Source organism: Nicotiana tabacum, chromosome 20 (assembly GCF_000715075.1).
Source record: "Nicotiana tabacum cultivar K326 chromosome 20, ASM71507v2, whole genome shotgun sequence".
Taxonomy (NCBI): Eukaryota; Viridiplantae; Streptophyta; class Magnoliopsida; order Solanales; family Solanaceae; genus Nicotiana; species Nicotiana tabacum.
Genome location: NC_134099.1, coordinates 109,481,431 through 109,501,908, shown reverse-complemented (window position 1 = coordinate 109,501,908; position 20,478 = coordinate 109,481,431). Strand labels below are relative to the sequence as shown.

The window sequence follows — 20,478 nt, the reverse complement described above, 5'->3', positions numbered from 1 at the left end:
AAGGTTTCATGGACACCCCTATTGCTTCTAATATTTTTAAAGGTACAACATTGCTGAACAGCTGTGTCTTAACACTCTGGCGTCTTTTAGCACATGAATCAAACAAAAAACCAAGACGCCATCCAAATTTGATTTACTTTTTCTTAATTTCTTTTTTTTTTTTATTATTGGTCTTGTTATAAACATGTCTCACATTTATTTGCGGCGGCAATTGAAACATTTAAAAGTGCACATAGACGAAACGGAGGGGATCCTTTCTGGTTCTGGACACGCTTTCATATAAGAAAAGCTGTTATTGAATTCGAACAATTTAACTAAAACCCACGTTAAGTTTATGGGTGACTGATCATGTGTTTCTCTTCAAAAGTGGAATTGCAAAATTCTACCGACCCACTCATAATTATTCAATTCTTAACTAAACCCACGTTTGTCCCATCCTTGTTAATTTTAATCCATATTTTTGTCTTCATTAGTGCAAAAGCAAAATTCAACGCTGCAATTTAATAACAAAACTACTCACCATCCTTAGCTTTTTTGGTCTTTGCTATAATAGTTTTTTATTGTTATATCCTTCCCTTGTGAATCATATGAAAGTTAATAGTACCGCAACTAATTAAATCATAAGAAAGCCTTCTTAAAGTGGGGTCACTCCATGTAGTGAAACAAATCATGGGAATGTACTAAGTTGTTTCTCAATTATAAATAGCAAGGTACAGATCTCATCGCTGCAACAGGTCCAAAAATCCAAACCTTAGTAGAAGAAGAAAACCTTCAGCCTGAGCAGCAGGTTACTCCAACTTAGTATCCAAATCTCTTGAAAAAAAGTATGGAACATCAAGGATTAAGCACCACTATGAGGAGAATCCTCCTGCTGATTAACTGTTTAATACTCGCGATTGGTATCTGCGGCGGCCCTCTAATGATGCGTTTATATTATGTCGAGGGAGGTTCAAGAGTATGGTTTAGTAGTTGGTTACAAACGGCTGGATGGCCATTCACCTTTATACCTCTTGCCATCCTATACTTCAATCGTCGAAAAACCGAAGGCATCAATGCCAAGTACTACTTGATAACACCCCGAATTTTCATCGCATCTTTCATCATTGGCTTTGTAACTGGTCTTGATGATTTTCTTTATTCGTGGGGCGGGTCAAAACTTCCCGTATCAACCTCTTCACTTCTCCTTGCTGCTCAACTTGCCTTCACTGCAATAGGTGCTTTCTTCATAGTGAAGCTAAAGTTCACACCATACTCTATCAATGCAGTAGTTCTGCTGACACTTGGTGCTGTTTTATTAGGTGTTCGATCTAATGGTGATCGGCCAGAGGGTGTGACAAGTAAAGCCTATATTATTGGTTTTATGATGACACTTCTGGCAGCAGCTTTATATGGAGTCATTTTGCCTTGTATTGAGTTGATTTACTTGAAGGCAAAGCAAGCTATTACTGCTACGTTAGTTTTGGAGATTCAAATGGTCATGTGTTTTGCTGCTACTGCTTTTTGCACGGTAGGAATGATCGCCAATAATGACTTTCAGGTATTTTTTTCCCTTAAATATCAGTATCCAAGCATCTTACTCCATGTTGCAGTTTATGTTACACTATTTTTTGTGGATTTAAATTCTATACATCCTCAAGTTAAATTTGTCTATACAATCGAGTCATTTACAAGAAAATTAGAGGAAAATATTATGATATATTAATTGATAACTTGATAGCAAAAAACAATAGTAATAATAATTTATAACCTATAATTTGAATCTTTTTCGTAGTAGCCTGTTTCAAATTAATCGACACAGTTCTGCATTTGAAAGTATTTAACATTAAATTTCTTGTTTCCCGCATAATAAGAAGATTTTTATAACTACAGAATGTTATACAAGTTTAAAATCATAAGTTTAAAAAGTTTTAAAGACAAACAAATATTTTATAACATGTTTTAGACCGAAATGTCGTAAATATAATCTAGTTTTTTTTCTTAAATTTCGTGACAAGATAAATTAAATTGAATCGGAAAGGGTAACATATTTCTCTCATTTGGTATTAATTACCATCAAATCCATAAGGCCTTCATATTGAACGTCTATATATCAACCTTCTTTGGATGATCTACTGACGTTCACCAACAATCAATTAATAGTCCATCCTTTAGGATTTCTTATATTCGTTTGAAACTTTTATTTTTTTCACTCGTTTATTTCGTCATATTTCATTTCCCGTAAAGTTTTCTGGTCTTAATGACAAGAGGTAGGACAAAAGCCTGTGATGAATTGTGAACATGGGTTGAAAAACTTTTGTCATTGTAATACATTTTTTAGTTTGGAATACACATCAATAACGTGGGTTTGGTTTGATTAGAATATTTTACGTATATTACGTGTTAATTAAACTAGGATATGTCAGAAGTATTTGAAAACTGGAGCAGTAATAGATTCGAACATATTTGCCTGAAAATGTTGTACCATAGATACTTTCTCGGTTTCAATTTTGTTATAGCTACAGACAATCTTTTTAAAGAACTATTAAGGATTAAGATATTGATCGAAATTTGCAGGCAATATCAAGGGAGGCAAAACAATTTAACCTTGGAGAAGCTAGATATTATACGGTGGTAGTATGGACTACTATTATTTGGCAGTGTTTCTTTGTGGGTGTCATTGGAGTCATTTACTGCTCTTCCTCTTTAATGTCTGGGGTTATGATCGCAGTTTTACTTCCTGTTACTGAGGTATTAGCTGTAGTTTTCTTTAGGGAAAATTTTTCGGGTGAAAAGGGCCTTGCGCTTTTCCTTTCTCTTTGGGGCTTCGTCTCATACTTTTATGGAGAGTTCAGACAAACAAAGAAGCAGAAGAACAAAAGTCCAAAAACTGAGATGGCAACAACGCACATTGAGTCTGTTTGATTTACTATTCATAGTTATATATTTAAGGAGTTTTTATTTTTTTTATAGAAAATAATGTACGTCTTTTCCTTTCATTGCATCTTTCATTATATGTGTATAGAAGGGTTTCTTTTTTTGAAAATTCTGATGTTTCGCTTAAATCTGTAATACAATACATAAAAGATTTGCAGTTGCCAGTAAATATTTAATCTTCATGACTAATTCAAAGGTACGATTTTTGCATGACAATAAGTCAATAATTATCTGCAAAGCTAGCGACTGCTACTATGGGGTCATGGCCGATGAATGTTAAATGGCAATCGTGGGGATGTTCTTGAGAAATCGGCCACAAATTGAGATGACTCAGTCGGGAATCTGCTAAAAACATCTATGTAAAAGATAATGCTATTGTTGGAGTCTATGACTTACGGTCTTTAAATATTAAAGGACAAATTGTGTGGTTGTAAAAATAGACTCCGAATTTCAAACCGAATTAGGATACCCCCATAGTTCCAGTGGGTGCTTTTACCTGAATTGCCTTTTCATTGCAAATTGTTGGTCCTATATCAAGCAAATTGTTGGTCCTACAAGAACACCACTTTTCATGGACATGGCCACAGACCACCTAGGGTGGCAAAGGTTTCAAGTGGAGGTTGACCTTGCTCAACCGAAGCTAAACTTTTTCTGGGTTGGCTCGAAAGATGTAACAACCCGGCAGGTAGTTTTGAGTATTATAGTCTCATTCCCCCATTTACTGCTTTTTCATATGTTCAATTATTGTTATGTGACTTTTCGGGGTAGTTGGTTTGGTTCCGGGAATATTTCGGATTGAGTTGAGACACATAGTCTCAAGGTTGGAAGCTTAATTTAAAAAGGTTGACCGGATATTGAATGTATAAACGACTCCGGACTAGAGTTTTGATAATTTCAACAGCTCCATATGGTAATTTTGGACTTAGGAGAGTGTCCGGATATTTATTTGGAGGTCCGTAGTTCAATTTGGCTTGAAACGGCGAAAGTTGGAAAATTAGAAGTTTAGAAATTTAGAAGTTTGACCGAGAGTTGACTTTGTGGTTATAGGGCTCAGATTTTGGTTCCGAAAATTTCAATAGGTCCGTCATATTTTTTATAAATTGTGTGCAAAATTTTTTGTCAATTGGACTTTATTAGATATGTTTCGGCATCGAATGTAGATGTCGGAATTTCATAACTTTCATTAGGCTTGAATTGGGGTGCGATTAGTGATTTTAGCGTATTTTGATGTGAATTGAGGCCTCGACTAAGTTCGTATCGTGTTTTAGGACTTGTTAGTATATTTGGTTGGGATCCCGGGGCCTCGTGTGTTTTGGGTGTTATCAGATCATTCTCGGCTACTTTGGATGTTGATTGATGTTGACTTATGTGTAAATAACCCCAAAATAGAGTTTTGATGATTTCAATAGCTCCATATGGTTATTTTGGACTAAGGAGTATATCCGAATATTTATTTGGAGGTCTGTAGTTGAATTTGGGTTGAAACGACGAAAGTTTCAAAATTAGAAGTTTTAGAAAAATAGAAGTTTGACCGAGAGTTAACTTTATGGTTATCGGGTTCAGATTTTAGTTCCGAAAATTTTAATAGGTCCGTTATTTTCATTTATGACTTGTGTGCAAAATTTAAGATCAATCGGACTTGATTTGATATGTTTCGGCATCGAATATTGTAGTCCGAATTTCTAAACTTTCATTAGGCTTGAATTGGAGTGTGATTCGTGATTTTAGCATAGTTTGATGTGAATTGAGGGCACGACTAAATTTGTATCGTATTTTAGGACTTGTTGATATATTTGGTTGAGGTCCTACGGGCCTCGGGTGTGTTTTGAGTGTTATCGGATCATTTTGGGCTACTTTGGATGGTGATTGATGTTGAATTATGTGTAAACAACCCCGGAATAGAGTTTGATGACTCAAGTAGCTCCGTATGGTGATTTTAAACTTAGGAGTGTGTCTGAATATTTATTTGGAGGTCCGTAGTTGAATTTGGCTTGAAACGACAAAAGTTGAAAAATCAGAAGTTTTAGAAATTTAGAAGTTTGACCGAGAGTTGACTTTGTGGTTATCAGGCATGGATTTTTGTTTCGAAAACATCAATAGGTCCGTTATATTATTTATGAATTGTGTGCAAAATTTTAGGTCAATCGGACTTGATTTGATATGTTTCGACATCGAACGTAGATGTCGGAATTTCATAACTTTCATTCGACTTGAATTGGGGCACGATTCATGGTTTTAGCATAGTTTGATGGAAATTGAGGCCTTGACTAAGTTTGTATCGTGTTTTAAGACTTGTTAGTATATTTGATTGGGATTATTATAGGATCATTTTGGACTACTTTGGATACTAATTGATGTTGACTTATGTGTAAACAACCCAGAATAGAGTTTTGATGATTCCAATAGCTCCATATGTTTATTTTGGACTTAGTAGTGTGTCTGGATATTTATTTGGAGGTCCGAGGTTGTATTTCGCTTGAAACGGCGAAAGTTGAAAAATTAAAAGTTTTAGAAATTTAGAAGTTTGACCGAGAGTTGACTTTGTAGTTATCAGGCTTAGATTTTTGTTCCCAAAATTTTAATAGGTCTGTTATGTCATTTATGACTTGTGTGCAAAATTTAAGGTCAATCGAGCTTGATTTGATATGTTTCGGCATCAAATATATAAGTCGGAATTTTTAAACTTTCATTAGGTTGTTCCAGTTGGGGAGAGGCCTTTGGCTATGGATTCAGTCCTTGGCCAACATGTTAGTGAGATTGGATATATCGGAGCATAGTAGGGTTATTGCTTTTGTTTTATCCTAGTCATCCTTATTTGAGAGCATCAACGCTAGTCATTATAATAATCTCCACTTGCTTGTCCTTGAGAAAATGGTGCAAAGAGGTGGTGCTACGAAACCTAGCATAGTTAAAGTCATAGTCTTTGACCAATACATGTCAAGAAGCACCTCAAAGTCCACCAAGTCCAAAACCAAAAGATCAACCATTGTATTATATCCATTATAGTTAAAATTCTGGGGCTAGAAATATCGATAAATTTAAAGTGGAGTCGTACTAAAATAGATCCGGCCAAAGAATCATTTAAATTTTTAGATAGCCGATTAAAGTGAATTTTAAATTAAGGATAATATCTTCACTTGCATCATTATAAAGATAATAATTATTATAATATAAACATATACATATATATATATATATATATAAAGTTTTAGAAATTGAAATTTCAAAATAGAAATATTTTTTGAAAGATAAAATCATACCAAATAAGAGTTCAAGTCGTAGTATAAGAGTCACGTCGTAATCAAAGAATCGTTTATATCGTGTCAACCTTTGTGCTTTGCCATAAATATGAGTTATTATTTCACTGCTATTTTTAGGTTTCAATGACACCTATGAAAATAGTGCAAAAATAAAATTATCACTACGAGAACTGAGAAAATGTTGGTCTTTTTTCATGTGTGTTTCTTAATTAATATCTAATGATTATTTTAATTATTTAGAAGGTTTAAATGTTAAGGTTATTTACATATAATTCAAATAACTCAGATATTTAACATGGTTAATATCAAATATCAAAATGGAGTAAAACAATTCACTAGCTAAAGATTTTTTATATTTTTAGATAGCCAACTAAAATGAGTTTTGAATTAAGAATAATATTTTCAATTACATTTAAAAATATTATTTTAGAAACTGAAATTTTAAGAAAGAAATATTTTTTAAGAGATGTCAACACACCAAATAAGAGTTCAACTAATAGTAAAAGAGTTAAGTCTTATCCAAAAAGTCATTCATTGCCTCAACATTTAATTGTTTTGCCATAAATATGAGTTATTATTTTGCTTCCTGACTATTTTTAAGATCCAATGACACCGGCAAGAATGGTATCGAAAAAGAAAATAGAAGAAATGGTTAATTTTTTTTCATGCAGTTAATATCCAATGATTATCTATATTTACTGAAAAAGTGTAAATTTTAAGATTATTTACATACAATCCAAATAACTTAAATATTTGACATGATTAGTGTCCCCGCATCCGCGCGGGTACTAATACTAGTATGACATAAAGTAAGATGATGCATACAAATAAGTAGAACCCGAATTAAAAAATATTGAAGCATCTCTATGACAGACTAAGACAATACATGTAATGACTGAATTAGATGCCACTTCCTCAAGTCTGCTAGGAAAAGCATAACAATGAGCATGTCCTTTAGTTGTCTGTCCTTCTCATCTATGATGACCTCTAACTAGATGACATGTATCTCTAGCTGGCTCGGCATGTAGTATAGCAACTGGGGCAGGAATCATAACATGAGTACCCCGCTGAGATATACCACTCTGAAGCCCAGGACAATCCCTTCTCATATATCTGGAATATCCACACTCATAGAAACCTCTCTACTTGTATGGCTACTAGGAATGAGTCTTCCTCTTATTACCAAAATTACCACTAAAAGAACCTTTCCCTAGAGATGCAATATACGAACCATGTACGGAAGGTGCAGCGTATGATGATTGTCTTTAACGAGCACTCTAAAACCTATGGATAACTGGAGCATTATGAGAAGTCTGGAGTGTTGATTGAACTGGCCTACTACGATGGCATCTACCATATTGGCCATTTCCTATAGAGTAGGCACCACTAAATCCTCCAGTCCCATGAGGCTTCTTAGCCTCTCTTTCCTGCCTGCAAATACTCTCGAACCTCCTAGTAATCTCCACAGCCTGGTGGAAGCTAGTCTCAATCTCAACATCTCGTGCGATACCATACTTGATACCCTAATTGAGACCGTCAATAAATCTCCATACTCTCCTTCTCAGAGGAAATAAAAAAAGTCGCATTACGTGACAACTCTTTGAACCTTATCTCATACTGAATATATCTTTCTGTAATTGCTCAAATTGAATATGCAACTCGTCTCTCCAAGTAAGTGGGATGAACTTTTATAGAAAGAGAGTCGAAAACTGAGTTCAAGTAAGAGGAAGTGACCCTATTGACATGCTCTGCTCATAAGTCTCCCACCATCTCTTAGTGCCCCCTCTTAACAAAAACGTAGTGAAATTAGCTCCATTGGACTCCACAAGATCCAAATTGTGCAAAATCTCATGACACCTATCTAAGAAATATTGAGCATTCGATGTGGGATCACCATTAAAACATGGAGGATCTAACTTTTAGAATTGATCCATCCTCCTTTTCTCATCAACAGACATAGTAGACCCACTTTCGGCTTAATTGCAGCAATAGGTTGAAGTAACCCAACTGCTGGAAGAGTTGGAACTCTCGGGGTTTAAAACATAGTAGTGGCCTGCTCTAGAGTATGAATAGATGGGGTCTGGGCTCCTCCTCCAGCCTCAAAAGTAGTTGGGACTACGGGATTCATCTCGGCCTGTGCTAAACACTCGAAGTAGCTAAGACTCTAGACCATGGTGTCCTAAAGCACTAGAGTAGCAATGCAACCCTCAGGAACTAAAGATCATTCTGATGGAATAACTTAATTTAGAACCCGATCTCCTACTGGAGCTATAGGTGGCTCCTTAGAAAAGGCTCTAGCATGAGCACTAGTATCTGCAGGTGCTCCACTCTTGTGGGTTCTGCTGTACATGCTATGGCCTCAACTCAAGCCCTATCCCAACCTCTGTCTCTCCTGGTTCCGGACTAGGGTACTGGCTTCTTCTCAGCGATGACTGACGCATATGTGCTTACCATCTGTGAGAGAATAGATGAGTAATGACTAAATTTTAGGATTTAACAAAGTCACACGATAGAGAAAGAAAGAAAATTATGTTTCCTAAATGTCCCATATTTTCTCGAAGATAAGTATAAACGTCTCCATACTGATTTGCAAGTCTTTACTAGACATGCTCATGACTCGTAGAACCTATGAACATAGAGCTCTAATACAATCTTTTTCATGACACAAATCCCACCAATAATTGTGATGACACCTGATCCATCCCACTAGGTAAGCTAATATCCAGAATCAACAAAACAAGTCAAACACATGATAAATTTTTGTCATGATATAAACAAAACATAATAAGTCTCGCAACATTAACCCCAAAGCTGAAAATACTACAATAAGCTCCCAAAACCTAGTAGTACAAAGTTATGAGCTACTAAGATGAAATACAAGTCTCATACTATAGAAGTACAAACTGGAATAAGAAAATTGTAAGTAAGATAGAAGAGGATTCCATAAGCTATGAATCCAAGAGCATCAGCTCATTAGGAAGTCTCCAATCAAGCATGTATACTCCTTTTGAGTACCGCTAGGACCAACACCAAGATCTAAATAAAAATACGCAGAAGTGTAGTATGAGTAAAAAGACAATGTGTGCTCACTAAGTATCAAAACTAACCTCGGTTAAGTAGTGGTGAGATTCAAGTCATATAATATTCACTAACAAAAATACATGCACAATTCATGCATATATACAGCAAGGCAAAGGAAAAATATACAGTACCACCAGAGAAAGTGCTATGAAATAGAGATTTAAACATGAATCATTCTATCGGCGCCTAACACTGCTTGCTACGCAAGCCAACATTAAATATACAGAAATAAACTCCAATAACGTTAAGAAAATAGTCTCAACGAAACAAGATATATAACAGTAGCAATGTCGTGATACCTCTAAAATACCATCCCAGCATCTGCTATCAACGAGTACATGAGCTTTATAGACTAATAAGTACAAATGTCTGAGTAACGATACAATAATGTCTGAAGTACATAAAAAATAATAACCAATGTAAGGGAATGGAATCCAAGGCTTGCGGGTGGAAACATCAGAGCTACCTTTAAATCATCAATGGAAAACGGCGCAACTCTCAACAATCAGCACTATCAGTAGCACATGGATCTACACATAAAGTACAGAGTGTAGTATGACTACAATCGACCCCATGTACTGGTAAGAGTAAGCCCAACCTCGAATTGAAGATAATGATGAGATTGGCAAGGTCCATTAGTCACTTCCAATAGTCAACACATAAACAACATAATAATAGTGGTAAAAGGAAAGCAATACAAAAATAACAAGTTCAACTTATCCACATTAACAGGAAATAGACATGCTTTCCAATCAAATTAGTCTAAGCATCAATTTCAGGATATAGAGTCCAAATAGCATGGGGAAAATACGTCTCCATACCCTCATGAAGAGTAACAAACAATGCCAAAATCAATAAATCTACGTTGAAACCATCAATAAGCATACTCTCAGCACTGTACGGGTGCTGGGCATAAAGCCCCTCAGTCAGCACATACCAAGTAGCTTCACTCATAGGGACCAAAGACAATAGGTTATGACCTGACTTTGAAGGGACGGATCCTTGCCCAAGCACTGATCAAATCAAAAGTCAATGATCATCATAACTCATCCCAAATGGCTTGGTGTACGTATCACCTTAATATTAATATCACTCAGCCCAATAAAGGACCTAGCATATGCGTCACCTCAATATCAATATCAATATAACACTATGGCCTCAGTTCAATCATTAATCCGCTAAAGTCACAATATGCTAATATCTCACGGTATCAGAAATCAATAGACCACACAAATTATACCAAAGTGTCACAAATCCACTCAAATTCGTAGTACCAAATAAGGAAACCAACAACATGTAAGATAACTGATAATAAGTATAACAAATTGATGATATAACATGCAAATATAATATATTAAATAAAGAAAGTATGACTACAATCAAGGCAAATAACTCAATATAGCGAAATATCCATATCATGTCTAAACAAATAAGTACAAAGTTTAGACATGATTTCTAGCACAAATAGTGCAAATAGCCATACAGGCAAACAAAGCAGAGTAACATAAAGGCATGATAGCAAAGCAAGGCACAAAATAGCCTAATGTCTACCCAGATGAATAACCATAGTGTACGTAAAATATGCTCGTCCGCATGTATGTGCATCACCCCCAACACATAACAAGCATCAAAATCTACGGGGAAAATACCCTCCAACCAATCCTAGGCAAGGCACTTACCTCAAAGCGAGAGAATAATACTCCAAAAATCCCTTTAAGAAAATCTAGCCAAAAAACAACTCAATAACATTAAATACGGCTATAGAAATGATTCCAAGTAATAAAGTTGCAATCTTTATTAAATAATAAAACATTCAACTAAAACTTTCAACGCAGGCTCGCACCCCGTACCCGACAAAAGTCAAAAATCCCAATCACTCATTCCAACATGAGTCCAAAAATACAAGTTTTATCCAAAGTGGGGTTCAAATCCCAAATAATAACTCTCCAAAGTTTTCTCACAAAACCCTCATTTTTCCCTTAGATTTCATCAACTAAAAGCCAAAATCAAAAATGGGGTCATTAAATAAAATCAAATCCAAGTCAAGAACACTTACCCAATTCAAGTGGTGAAAATCGTCTCAAAAATTACCCCAATCGCACTCCCAATGTTACATCCCGCAATATTACGTTAATATTACGTCCTGCAGTATTATATTACGATAATGTTATGCTCTGCAGTAATATGTTACGATGATGTCACACTCTGCAGTAATATATTACGATGATGTTATGTCCAGCAGTATTAAGTTACGACAGTGTTCTACCCAGCAGTATTACATTACGGTGATGTTACGCTTCGTAGTTATAAGTTACGACAGTGTTGACCCTACAGTATTGTATGCTGAATTTGTCGTAAGGTAATTGATATCAGTCCAAGGAAAAGATTATTTGGGGATTATAAAGATAATAAGTGATGAGTAAATTTGTGAAGGTAAGAGGGTAAGTAAAATCGAAGAAAACGAATTTTGTCAAAGTTTGGCATTTTGGGATAAAATACGGCCCGAGCTAAAAATACCCGATATTTATGAACTAGTGTCATACAATTTACTACATGGTCATGATAGTAAGGTGTATAAGGTATGTGGAAAGCGAGTAACATTTTAAGTAATTTGTGGTAATTTTTAAATTATGCAGGTAATGGATTAATTACCGGGTAACGGGACGTTACCCAGGTAACTAATAAGTGGGTAAAGATTACTAATCTTCACCCACTCTCCACGTGGAACAAGGCCACCAATTTAAAAAAATGACTCATAACAAATTATGTTAAGTGTCTACACCTAAGAAATATATAAAGCTTAACTTTATAAAGGATAGAAGTTTTATCTCATTACAATAATTTGAAAATGAGATATATCATTGTAGGGATCTCAAATGTGATATATCAATTAAGTATCAAATTCATTCAAAATCTAGAAACAGAACAACTTCAACCAAACATTGGAATTTTAGATTAAATCCATTCCAACTTTGGTTCACCGAGCGATAGAACAGAAGCAACGTTCGAAGCAATTTCGTTGGAGATTCTAAGGAATCAAAAGCTAATTTCGCATGGTCCGTAGCTAAATTTTGTTGAAGCAAATTTCAAGCTTCTAAAAGAGTACGGTGCAGTCTTCACCAGGAATATTATACGGAGTTTTTACCACTCCAGGTATGTTAAGGTTACCTCTTCTTTCTTTTGTCATGGTCCATATGATACTGAAGAAAGGAGCAAACACATAGTTTCCATAAATTACTCTATTCATAGAAATAGTAGGGGTGTCTATATTCTTGATTCCCCATGAAAAATATTATTATTTCCCGTTCATGGGTCTCAGAATAATACACAGTTGAAAAAGGTTATCCGGAAGGAATATTAAGATTATTATGTATTTTTCATGCATTTCATCCATTTATAAAAGGTTACGGCGTTATATACGCATCACCACCTGATCAGCTGGTATATGATGATGATGTTGCCCACAGTGGCTGAAATATGATTCAAACGGCGTTATATACGCATATATGGGTATGTATTCAAATGGCGTTATATACGCATATATATGTATGTATTCAAACGGCGTTATATACGCGTATATATGTATGTATATATATGTATATGGGATATGGGAAAGGTTATGACGTTATATACGCACCACCACCTGATCAGCTGGTATACGATGATGATTTTGCCCATAGAGGCCGATATGATATGATATGATGGGATGCCCTCAGAGACTAATGATGTTATGAAACATGTACCTATGCACGATATGACATTCATACGCACATGCATGATGATAACTAGGGAGTTTTCTACCTTTTATACTCCTCCTTGCCTAAGTTTTGATTAGAAATGTGTACAAAATAGTCCCAAAGGCTTACAAGTTGTGCTTGATTGCAGGTTTGATCAACAAGGTGACAAGATGTCAAAGATCAACTCAAAAGGAGTGAAACTTGCACAAGTATCAAGACAAGACAAAGCTCAGACAAAGCAAGGACAGTGCGGCCACACACCATTCTGTACGGTCCACACAAGTGAGGTTCAGAGAGTATGATATTCAGGCAAAAAGGGCAATACGGCCGCACTAGGTTTTGTGCGGTCCGCATTGGGATCAATGCAGCCGCACTCGATTTAGTGCAGTCCACAGTAAGAAGTTCAGAGAGTTGTCAGTTCTGAGTTTCAAGCCAATGCGGTCCACACTCCATTTCATGCGGACCGCACTAGAAGCCTCAGTGGTCGCACTCCGTTCTGTGCGGTCCACATTGCCTGAGTTCAGAGAGATGGATTTTTATGTCAAGAGCCTTAGCGCAGTCGCACGAGATTTTACGCGGTTTGCACTAGCCCCGCAGGAGTATTTTTGTCCAGAATTTTAGCTTAGTATAAATAGATTTTTTCCCATTTTTAGGTCATTAGATAGTTTTAGCTAAGAGCTGCGCTCGTGGGTTCGAATATTTTAGTTATTTTAGGCAATTTTATCTACATTTCAACATTGAATCTTCTTGTTTATCTTAGTAATTAATTAATATGAATTGTTATTCATATATTTCATGCTTTTCTTCTTTAATTATGAGTAGCTAAACCCATAAGCTAGGGTTGTGGCTCAACCCTAGTGTGGGTAATTAATGGGTCTTGTGTTTTAGGGCTAGATTGAATATGGGTATTTGATATTTGGGCTAATTTCATGTTTAATAGCTAAAGTAGTGGTTGCAAACACTAGTTTGTGTTTAGTTGACTTGAGATATTCTTGAGAAAGAGAGCTTGAGTCTCTGAAATTAGTCCAACAAGGAATTGGGACGTACTCAAGAGATTGATAGCCCCAATTAAAGGGTTAAACCTCGAGAGAGTAATACCCGACTTGAACCTTGATTGCTTGTGCAAATTTGCATACCCAATTGGTCTTGAGAAAGTCAATTCGGGCAAAATCACTTGAACCGCCGAGAGATGTAGAGTGGGTAAAATCGTGAAACAGTTATATCATACTCCCTAAATATGTCAATCATGCCTTAGACTCAAGTATCCGTCAATTGACCACCTAGGCGAAAGTCACTACCCTAGTGCCTTTTAAACCATTTGAACAACACGCAACATTTTACTCTTAGCTTATTCTAGTTTAATTTACCATTGTAGTTTGATAAAAGTAGAAGTAAAACAAAAACCCAAAAATGTTTAGAAGTGAAATTTGGAATACATACACGACTTCAAATTAGATAGATACCCCACTCCAACTTCTAGCTCTCTGTGGAAATCGATCCCGGCCCTAAATCGGGTAAAAGATGCTTCGACCCTCTCTCGCTACTCAATAGTAGTACAGGGTTGGCCTTGATCACTTTTTGGTGCCGTTGCCGGGGAACTAATGGTTTTGGCTATCTATCTAAATAGTTTTGTGTATTGTTCTTCTTTCCTTCTTTGTTACTAATTTGTGTGTGTCACAACTTCAGGTACCAAATGGCAGCAAACAATGCCAATGACCCTTTTGGAAATGTGATTGCGGGGGAGGAGGTAGATGATGTTGGAGATGATAAGGTGCCTCTTGTACCTCAAGGACAATGTAGAGGCCGTCGGGCTAACGCTAATGTTAATGACAATATCCTAGACCATCCTCTGCCACCTCCAAGAGTGGCTCCTAGAGTACTTCCGAACCAAGGCTATGCAAGTGCTATTGTCCCACCCCGAATACGAGCGGGCAACTTTCAAATAACCAATGTGATGTTGACCTTACTAGAGCAACATGGGTATTTCACGAGCGCTACAAATCAAAATGCTTACAAACATCTCAAGGGGTTCGTGGATACATGTTGGGGGAGCAAGCAAACTAATGTATCCGAGGATGCTCTTAGGTTGAGACTCTTCTCATTATCACTTAGAGAGAAGGCATTGTATTGGCTCGAGCGACTTCCCAGCCATTCTCACCGAGGTATATGGCTACATTGAGAGATGAGATCTTGGCATTCAAGCAAGAGCCCACGGAACCTTTACATGAGATTTGGGAGCGTTATAGAACAATGGTGAAGGAATGCCCCAATAATTATATGACTGAGGCGATGATCCAGCAAACCTTCTACCGGGGCATTAATACAACAAACAAATGCATAGTGAACCAACTTGTTGGGGGTAACTTCATGAAGCTGTCGTATGGTGAGGCTTGTGACATTCTTGACAAGATGGTTGACACTTCTTCCGCTTAGCAAAGTGTAAGGCCCCGGAAATTTTTTTCAAGTAACTTAAGATTTCGTCGTTTTTGTGTGCAAATGAGGATCAAGGATAGAATGGATATCAATTGGATATGTTAATAAGTGTATAAGTCATATTAGGAGTGAATTGGGGTCTAAGGAGAGGCCTAAGTCTAAGCCAAGTTGGAAAATTTCATAATAGACGAAAGTTGTAAATAAGTGAGCACAAGACCTCACTTTGGACGCTCATATCTCCCGTTATAAAAGGAGTTGTGTGACTCACACCCATAAAATTAAAGCCTTTTGGGTCTAGTTGCCAACGCAACAAACTGTTCGTTATTTGGAGGTGTATACAGAAAGTTATGACCATTTTACTGGGCATGTGTCACTAGCGCGCCCAGATGCGCGGCCAAGATAGAACACTGGGCAAACTAGCGCGCCCAGATGCCCAGCCGCGCTAGTATCAGGTCTCTAAATACCCCAAGACCGGGTAAGAAGAGTCCTTAAGTCATTTTTGAGCAAGGGCTTTCTCTAACAAGGGGGAATCCGTCCCATACTTCATTCCTATGATCCAAGGTAAGGTTTTTGGAGTATTTTGAGTTGATTACTACTCCTAAACACTTATACTAACATGGATTGATCTTGAAAATCCATAGATTTCCATTAAAATCCTTGAATTTATCAAGAACACCACAAGTGGGGATTCTCAAGATTCTTACTACAAGAGGTATGTCTATCATCTCTAACTACTCTATGGTGATTATCCATGTAAGATATATACATTAGAACTCATGGGGTGGTGATTGGGAGCCATAGGTGCCTAACCTAGGTTTTGTTGGTATTGTAGAGATTGTGAGATGGGTCATTGAGGTATGATTCTTGGTATAATAGTATTATGTATACATGTATGTGCAAATTAGGATTGTGGGAAGATTGATGAACACAAATAGGTAAAGATTGGGTTGGGGAATGAAGGAAATCTTGTAAAAGAGAATTAAATATCAAGATGTTCAACTAGTGTTTGATAAAATGCTCCAATGAGCTGAAACCATGAATACCTTCCTAATTTGTGTTAACTTTGTTATGTCTCAAGTAGATTGGGATTGCTAGAATTTTCGAAACGTCGTAGTAACTTAAGGAAAGCTTAAACGAGGTACGTATGGCTAACTTTGACCTTTGTAAAGTCACTTTGTTTGGTGCACGAATATCTGGTATGTAATATCTACGTGAATTACTTGTGGAATTACTGTGTTTGGTATGATTTGATTGTTCGTGGTTAAATCTCCTGATATAATGGTGTCCGTAATTGGCAATAAACCAAATGTGTGGTTGTGAATGTGTTATGTGGTAAGAGTTGAGAAACAAATGATAGAAGGAAATCGTGAATGATGAACTTGGAACAATTGTGGTAATAACATACATGGCTTGTATTGGCAATTATCGCGGTGATATAAAATGCATACGAGTTGTTGAACATGATGGAAATAGTATTGATGGTTGTGGAAATTCTTTGAGAAATTGTTGTTTTTGGTCATAACATATATGGCTTGTATTGGCAATTATCGCGGTGATATAAAATGCATACGAGTTGTTTAACATGATGGAAATAGTATTGATGGTTGTGGAAATTCTTTGAGAAATTGTTGTTAATGTTCTTTGAGAAATTGTTGTGGTTGTTCTTTGTGTACTATTGTTGTTGTTGTTGTGTTGTTTGTGAATTGTGATTGTACGGTGGGATCGGATTGCGCGCCGCAACACGAATTAATAAGGTGTGGGTTATGGTGATATGGGTGGCCGAGGTAATAAGGGTGGTCGAGGTAAGTGATCGAAATCACTATTGAAATGAAAATATGAGAAAATTGTGAAATCATTGATATGAAAATGTTGAAGGGGAAATGGAGAGTTTGTAACTTGTTTGGCTTGATTGTTTTCTTTCAGGTGTATTTGATTGGTGATTTCATTACTACTTGTTACTTTTGTTTTGTGTATGGTTGAGTTTACTCAGGGCAAGTTTGTTCATACATACCAGTACAATTCAAATGTACTGACGTCCCTTTTGCCGGGGGAGCTACATTCGTGTTATGATTATAGGTGGATCCATAGCAGGTACTCCAGTCCACCGTCCGTAGCTCCCCTTCACTTTCCTCCAGAAGCATTGGTGAGCTTTTTTCCTCTCGGGCCCTTGCATGGCTCATGCCGCCTTTCTTCCCGGAGTCTTATTATGGTATTTGTGTAAGGTATAGCCGGAGCCTTGTTGTCGGCAAGTATCATATCATCCTTTGTATCCTTAGAGGCTCCGTAGACAGTAAATGTGGGTTCCAAACTTATGTAAATATTTTTTTGTATATGGGGTGATGTAAGTTGTAAACTTCATTAAGTGGATATGTACGTTTTGTAAAAAGGGTGTTTTAATTTACAAATGACTATTTTCCTTGAGTAATGGACAATGATAATGCAGGGTGACACGTGGAATAGGAAAGGCACCCAGGTCCGCTTGGCTGGGGCTACCCGGTCGAGTGCCGGTCGCGCTCCTCGGATTTCGGGGCGTGACAAACTTGGTATCAGAGCCTAAGGTTTTAAAGTGTCCTAGGATGTCTCGGAGCCGTGTCTAGTAGATTCCTTCTTATCGGTGTGTTGTCGACCACATCTATAAGTTGGAGGCTACACGGACATTTAGGAATGTTACCCTTCTTCAACACTCCAGATCGTGCGATAAAGCATGACTATAAGATTGTTTTCTAACTCGTACGTTGAGATTCAAGGTAAGTTTAAATGCTCTTCCATCTATTTCAAGTAGTGTTGTCATATGACATGACAAATGGGCAAAGGCCTGAATAATAAGGAGATGGCACATGTATCGTGTTGAACAAATGGTACGAATATATGAGATACGTACATAGTACCAGAAGCATACTTTATTCGAGAAAAGTGTTAAAAAAAAGATTACCACCTCCAAAGAGACATTGACTTGATAAATGAGACGCGAGCTTATATAGCACATGTGGATAATGTGAGAAGTATGTAAATGATCCTAAGGTGTAAAAGAAAAAAATTGGTTGTATAAGCATGTGATATATGTAAGGCATGACCAGGAGAGTAATGACAAACATGTAGGTCTCTCAAGGGAGACAAGAAGTCATGGAATGAGAGCCAATTGAACCCATAATGAGAAGACCCTTGTGCTATGAATGTTATAAGAATCTCATAAGTGTATGAAGATGTGTTACACTCCTAAAGGATATTGATATGAGGAATTGGAATCCCAAAGCCCGTGTGGCTGAATAAGAGTAGAGAACGTATGAGGTTAATACCATTGTGACTTCAATCTCCCTAATAGTTGAACATCTATGCGAGGGATAGAGAAATGAGACATATGTCCATGAAGTTGCTAAATTCAAGACTTGTATCAAATATCCGGGACATTCACCTCAAGTTGGGGAGGAAGGGCCATAGTGAGTCCACTTAAATATAATGAAACAAGAGTAAGACCATGTAGCTTTGATGTTTGAATATTTTGTTGAAGACATGCGTAGTCTAGAAAAGTGACAATGGATAATGTGATTATCTGAAAGGATATGCTAATGATAGACCACTAGTACCCCCAAAAAGGTGGAAGGTTAAGGAAGGTAAATTCTTCATACATGGCAATGTGAATGATAGGGCCAACGATCCTAGAAACTAAGAGTAGGTTTGTAAAGGGGTTCTATACTTATTAGAGGTCTAGGGACAATGCATCCCAAGTAAGTACTATAGATCAAAGGTGAAAGTTTTGCGAGTTTTTAGAATGAATTAATCATGGAATTGCGATTCAACCAAAGTTTCAAGATGTTAAGAAAGGCGAAACGAGTGGGAGAAATAAATGTGATGCTATAATAACCCATGAGAGTATTTGGGCTTGATGGAGGGCCTCTAAAGAATCTTACAAGCAAAGAAGTGTTAAGTGATATGTGGATGAACACACTTTCCCACGTATATCCTAACAAGAGTTAAGTGGTGAGCGGGATGAAATAACTAAGGGAAAAGACCACGTAACATGTGGAAGAATGCATGGCTATTCACTAGCTAGGAAGAATGAGGTGAGAAGAAATGGGGAGAAAACCTATAAATTGAGATGATCACGGGTATCATAAAATATCTTGTATCAGAATGGTGGACTCGCTTAGCGTATAAGTGTTAATGAAAGGTATAAAGGACTAACCATAATGCAACCGACTTGGGTGACACCTAATATCAACTAAAGGATCTAGAGACAGTTCATGTCTATATACAATGGAAAGTGAGACTACTAGTGGTAAAGTTGTTGTATGATAAGCTCATTAAATCAGGCACAATGATATTACAAGTTCACGGGAGGTAGACAAGTGTGTGGCAAAATAAGGCTACCAATTATGCACTATGAGCAAAATAGAATGGGAATGAATATTCCAGTTAGAAAGAAAAGATGGTAACAACATATATTGTTCGGGTCAGTGGCACTTTCTGAATTGAATGTGTATGAAGGGTGTTGATATGAGTTTTGGGTGGTGTTGAACAGTAAAAAGAGATCATGAGAATGTTCACAAGGGAAAGTGGAGTGGTTTCTTAAATTCTATAAGTCATGTAAGGAGGGAAAATGTTGTATAGGAAAGGTCTGAGCACAGTGTTACATTACATTTGATGCAATGTCGTGCATGTCGATGATGTGAAGGTGTGTGCGAAGGCTAGAAGATATGATTTCTTTGAAATAAAAGGTCATACAAGAAAACTCATCCAGTAATGTCTTTTGTTGAGAATTTGGAAGAGCAAGTTGCAAGTATTCATAGAAGATTGTAACCATATCAAGGAAATTATTGAAGAACTCAAAAATCCTAGGAGGTCATATGTAAGAGAAATGTGATAAAGATGTTTCACTAATGATGCAACATGTAAAGGTGATAGTTATGCCTCTAGGCAACTCAAGAATCATGGAAAGAACAATGCAGCACATGACTTAGAACTTGTGGCGGTAGTTTTTGTGTAAAGATTTGGCGACATTCTGTGTATGGGGTCCACGTTGATGTATTTATGGACCACAAGCGCCTCAATATATT

The 20,478-nt window shown here is 36.8% G+C and overlaps 1 protein-coding gene across 1 annotated transcript; it reads left to right on the top strand.

Moving 5' to 3' along the window:
* The first annotated feature begins 715 nt into the window (after positions 1 to 715).
* LOC107814308 (purine permease 3-like) lies at positions 716 to 3,035 on the top strand. Its single transcript, XM_016639689.2, has 2 exons — positions 716 to 1,537; positions 2,554 to 3,035. Exons 1-2 carry the CDS (start codon positions 827 to 829, stop codon positions 2,899 to 2,901), a joined length of 1,059 nt encoding a protein of 352 aa, XP_016495175.1. The 5' UTR covers positions 716 to 826; the 3' UTR covers positions 2,902 to 3,035.
* The last annotated feature ends 17,443 nt before the right edge of the window (positions 3,036 to 20,478 follow it).

Excerpts from the sequence above, each read along its gene's own strand:
- LOC107814308 (XM_016639689.2), top strand. The coding sequence starts at position 827 with ATGGAACATCAAGGATTAAGCACCACTATGAGGAGAATCCTCCTGCTG. Across the intron at positions 1,538-2,553 it reads TCGCCAATAATGACTTTCAG|GCAATATCAAGGGAGGCAAA; the intron begins GTATTTTTTTCC and ends CGAAATTTGCAG.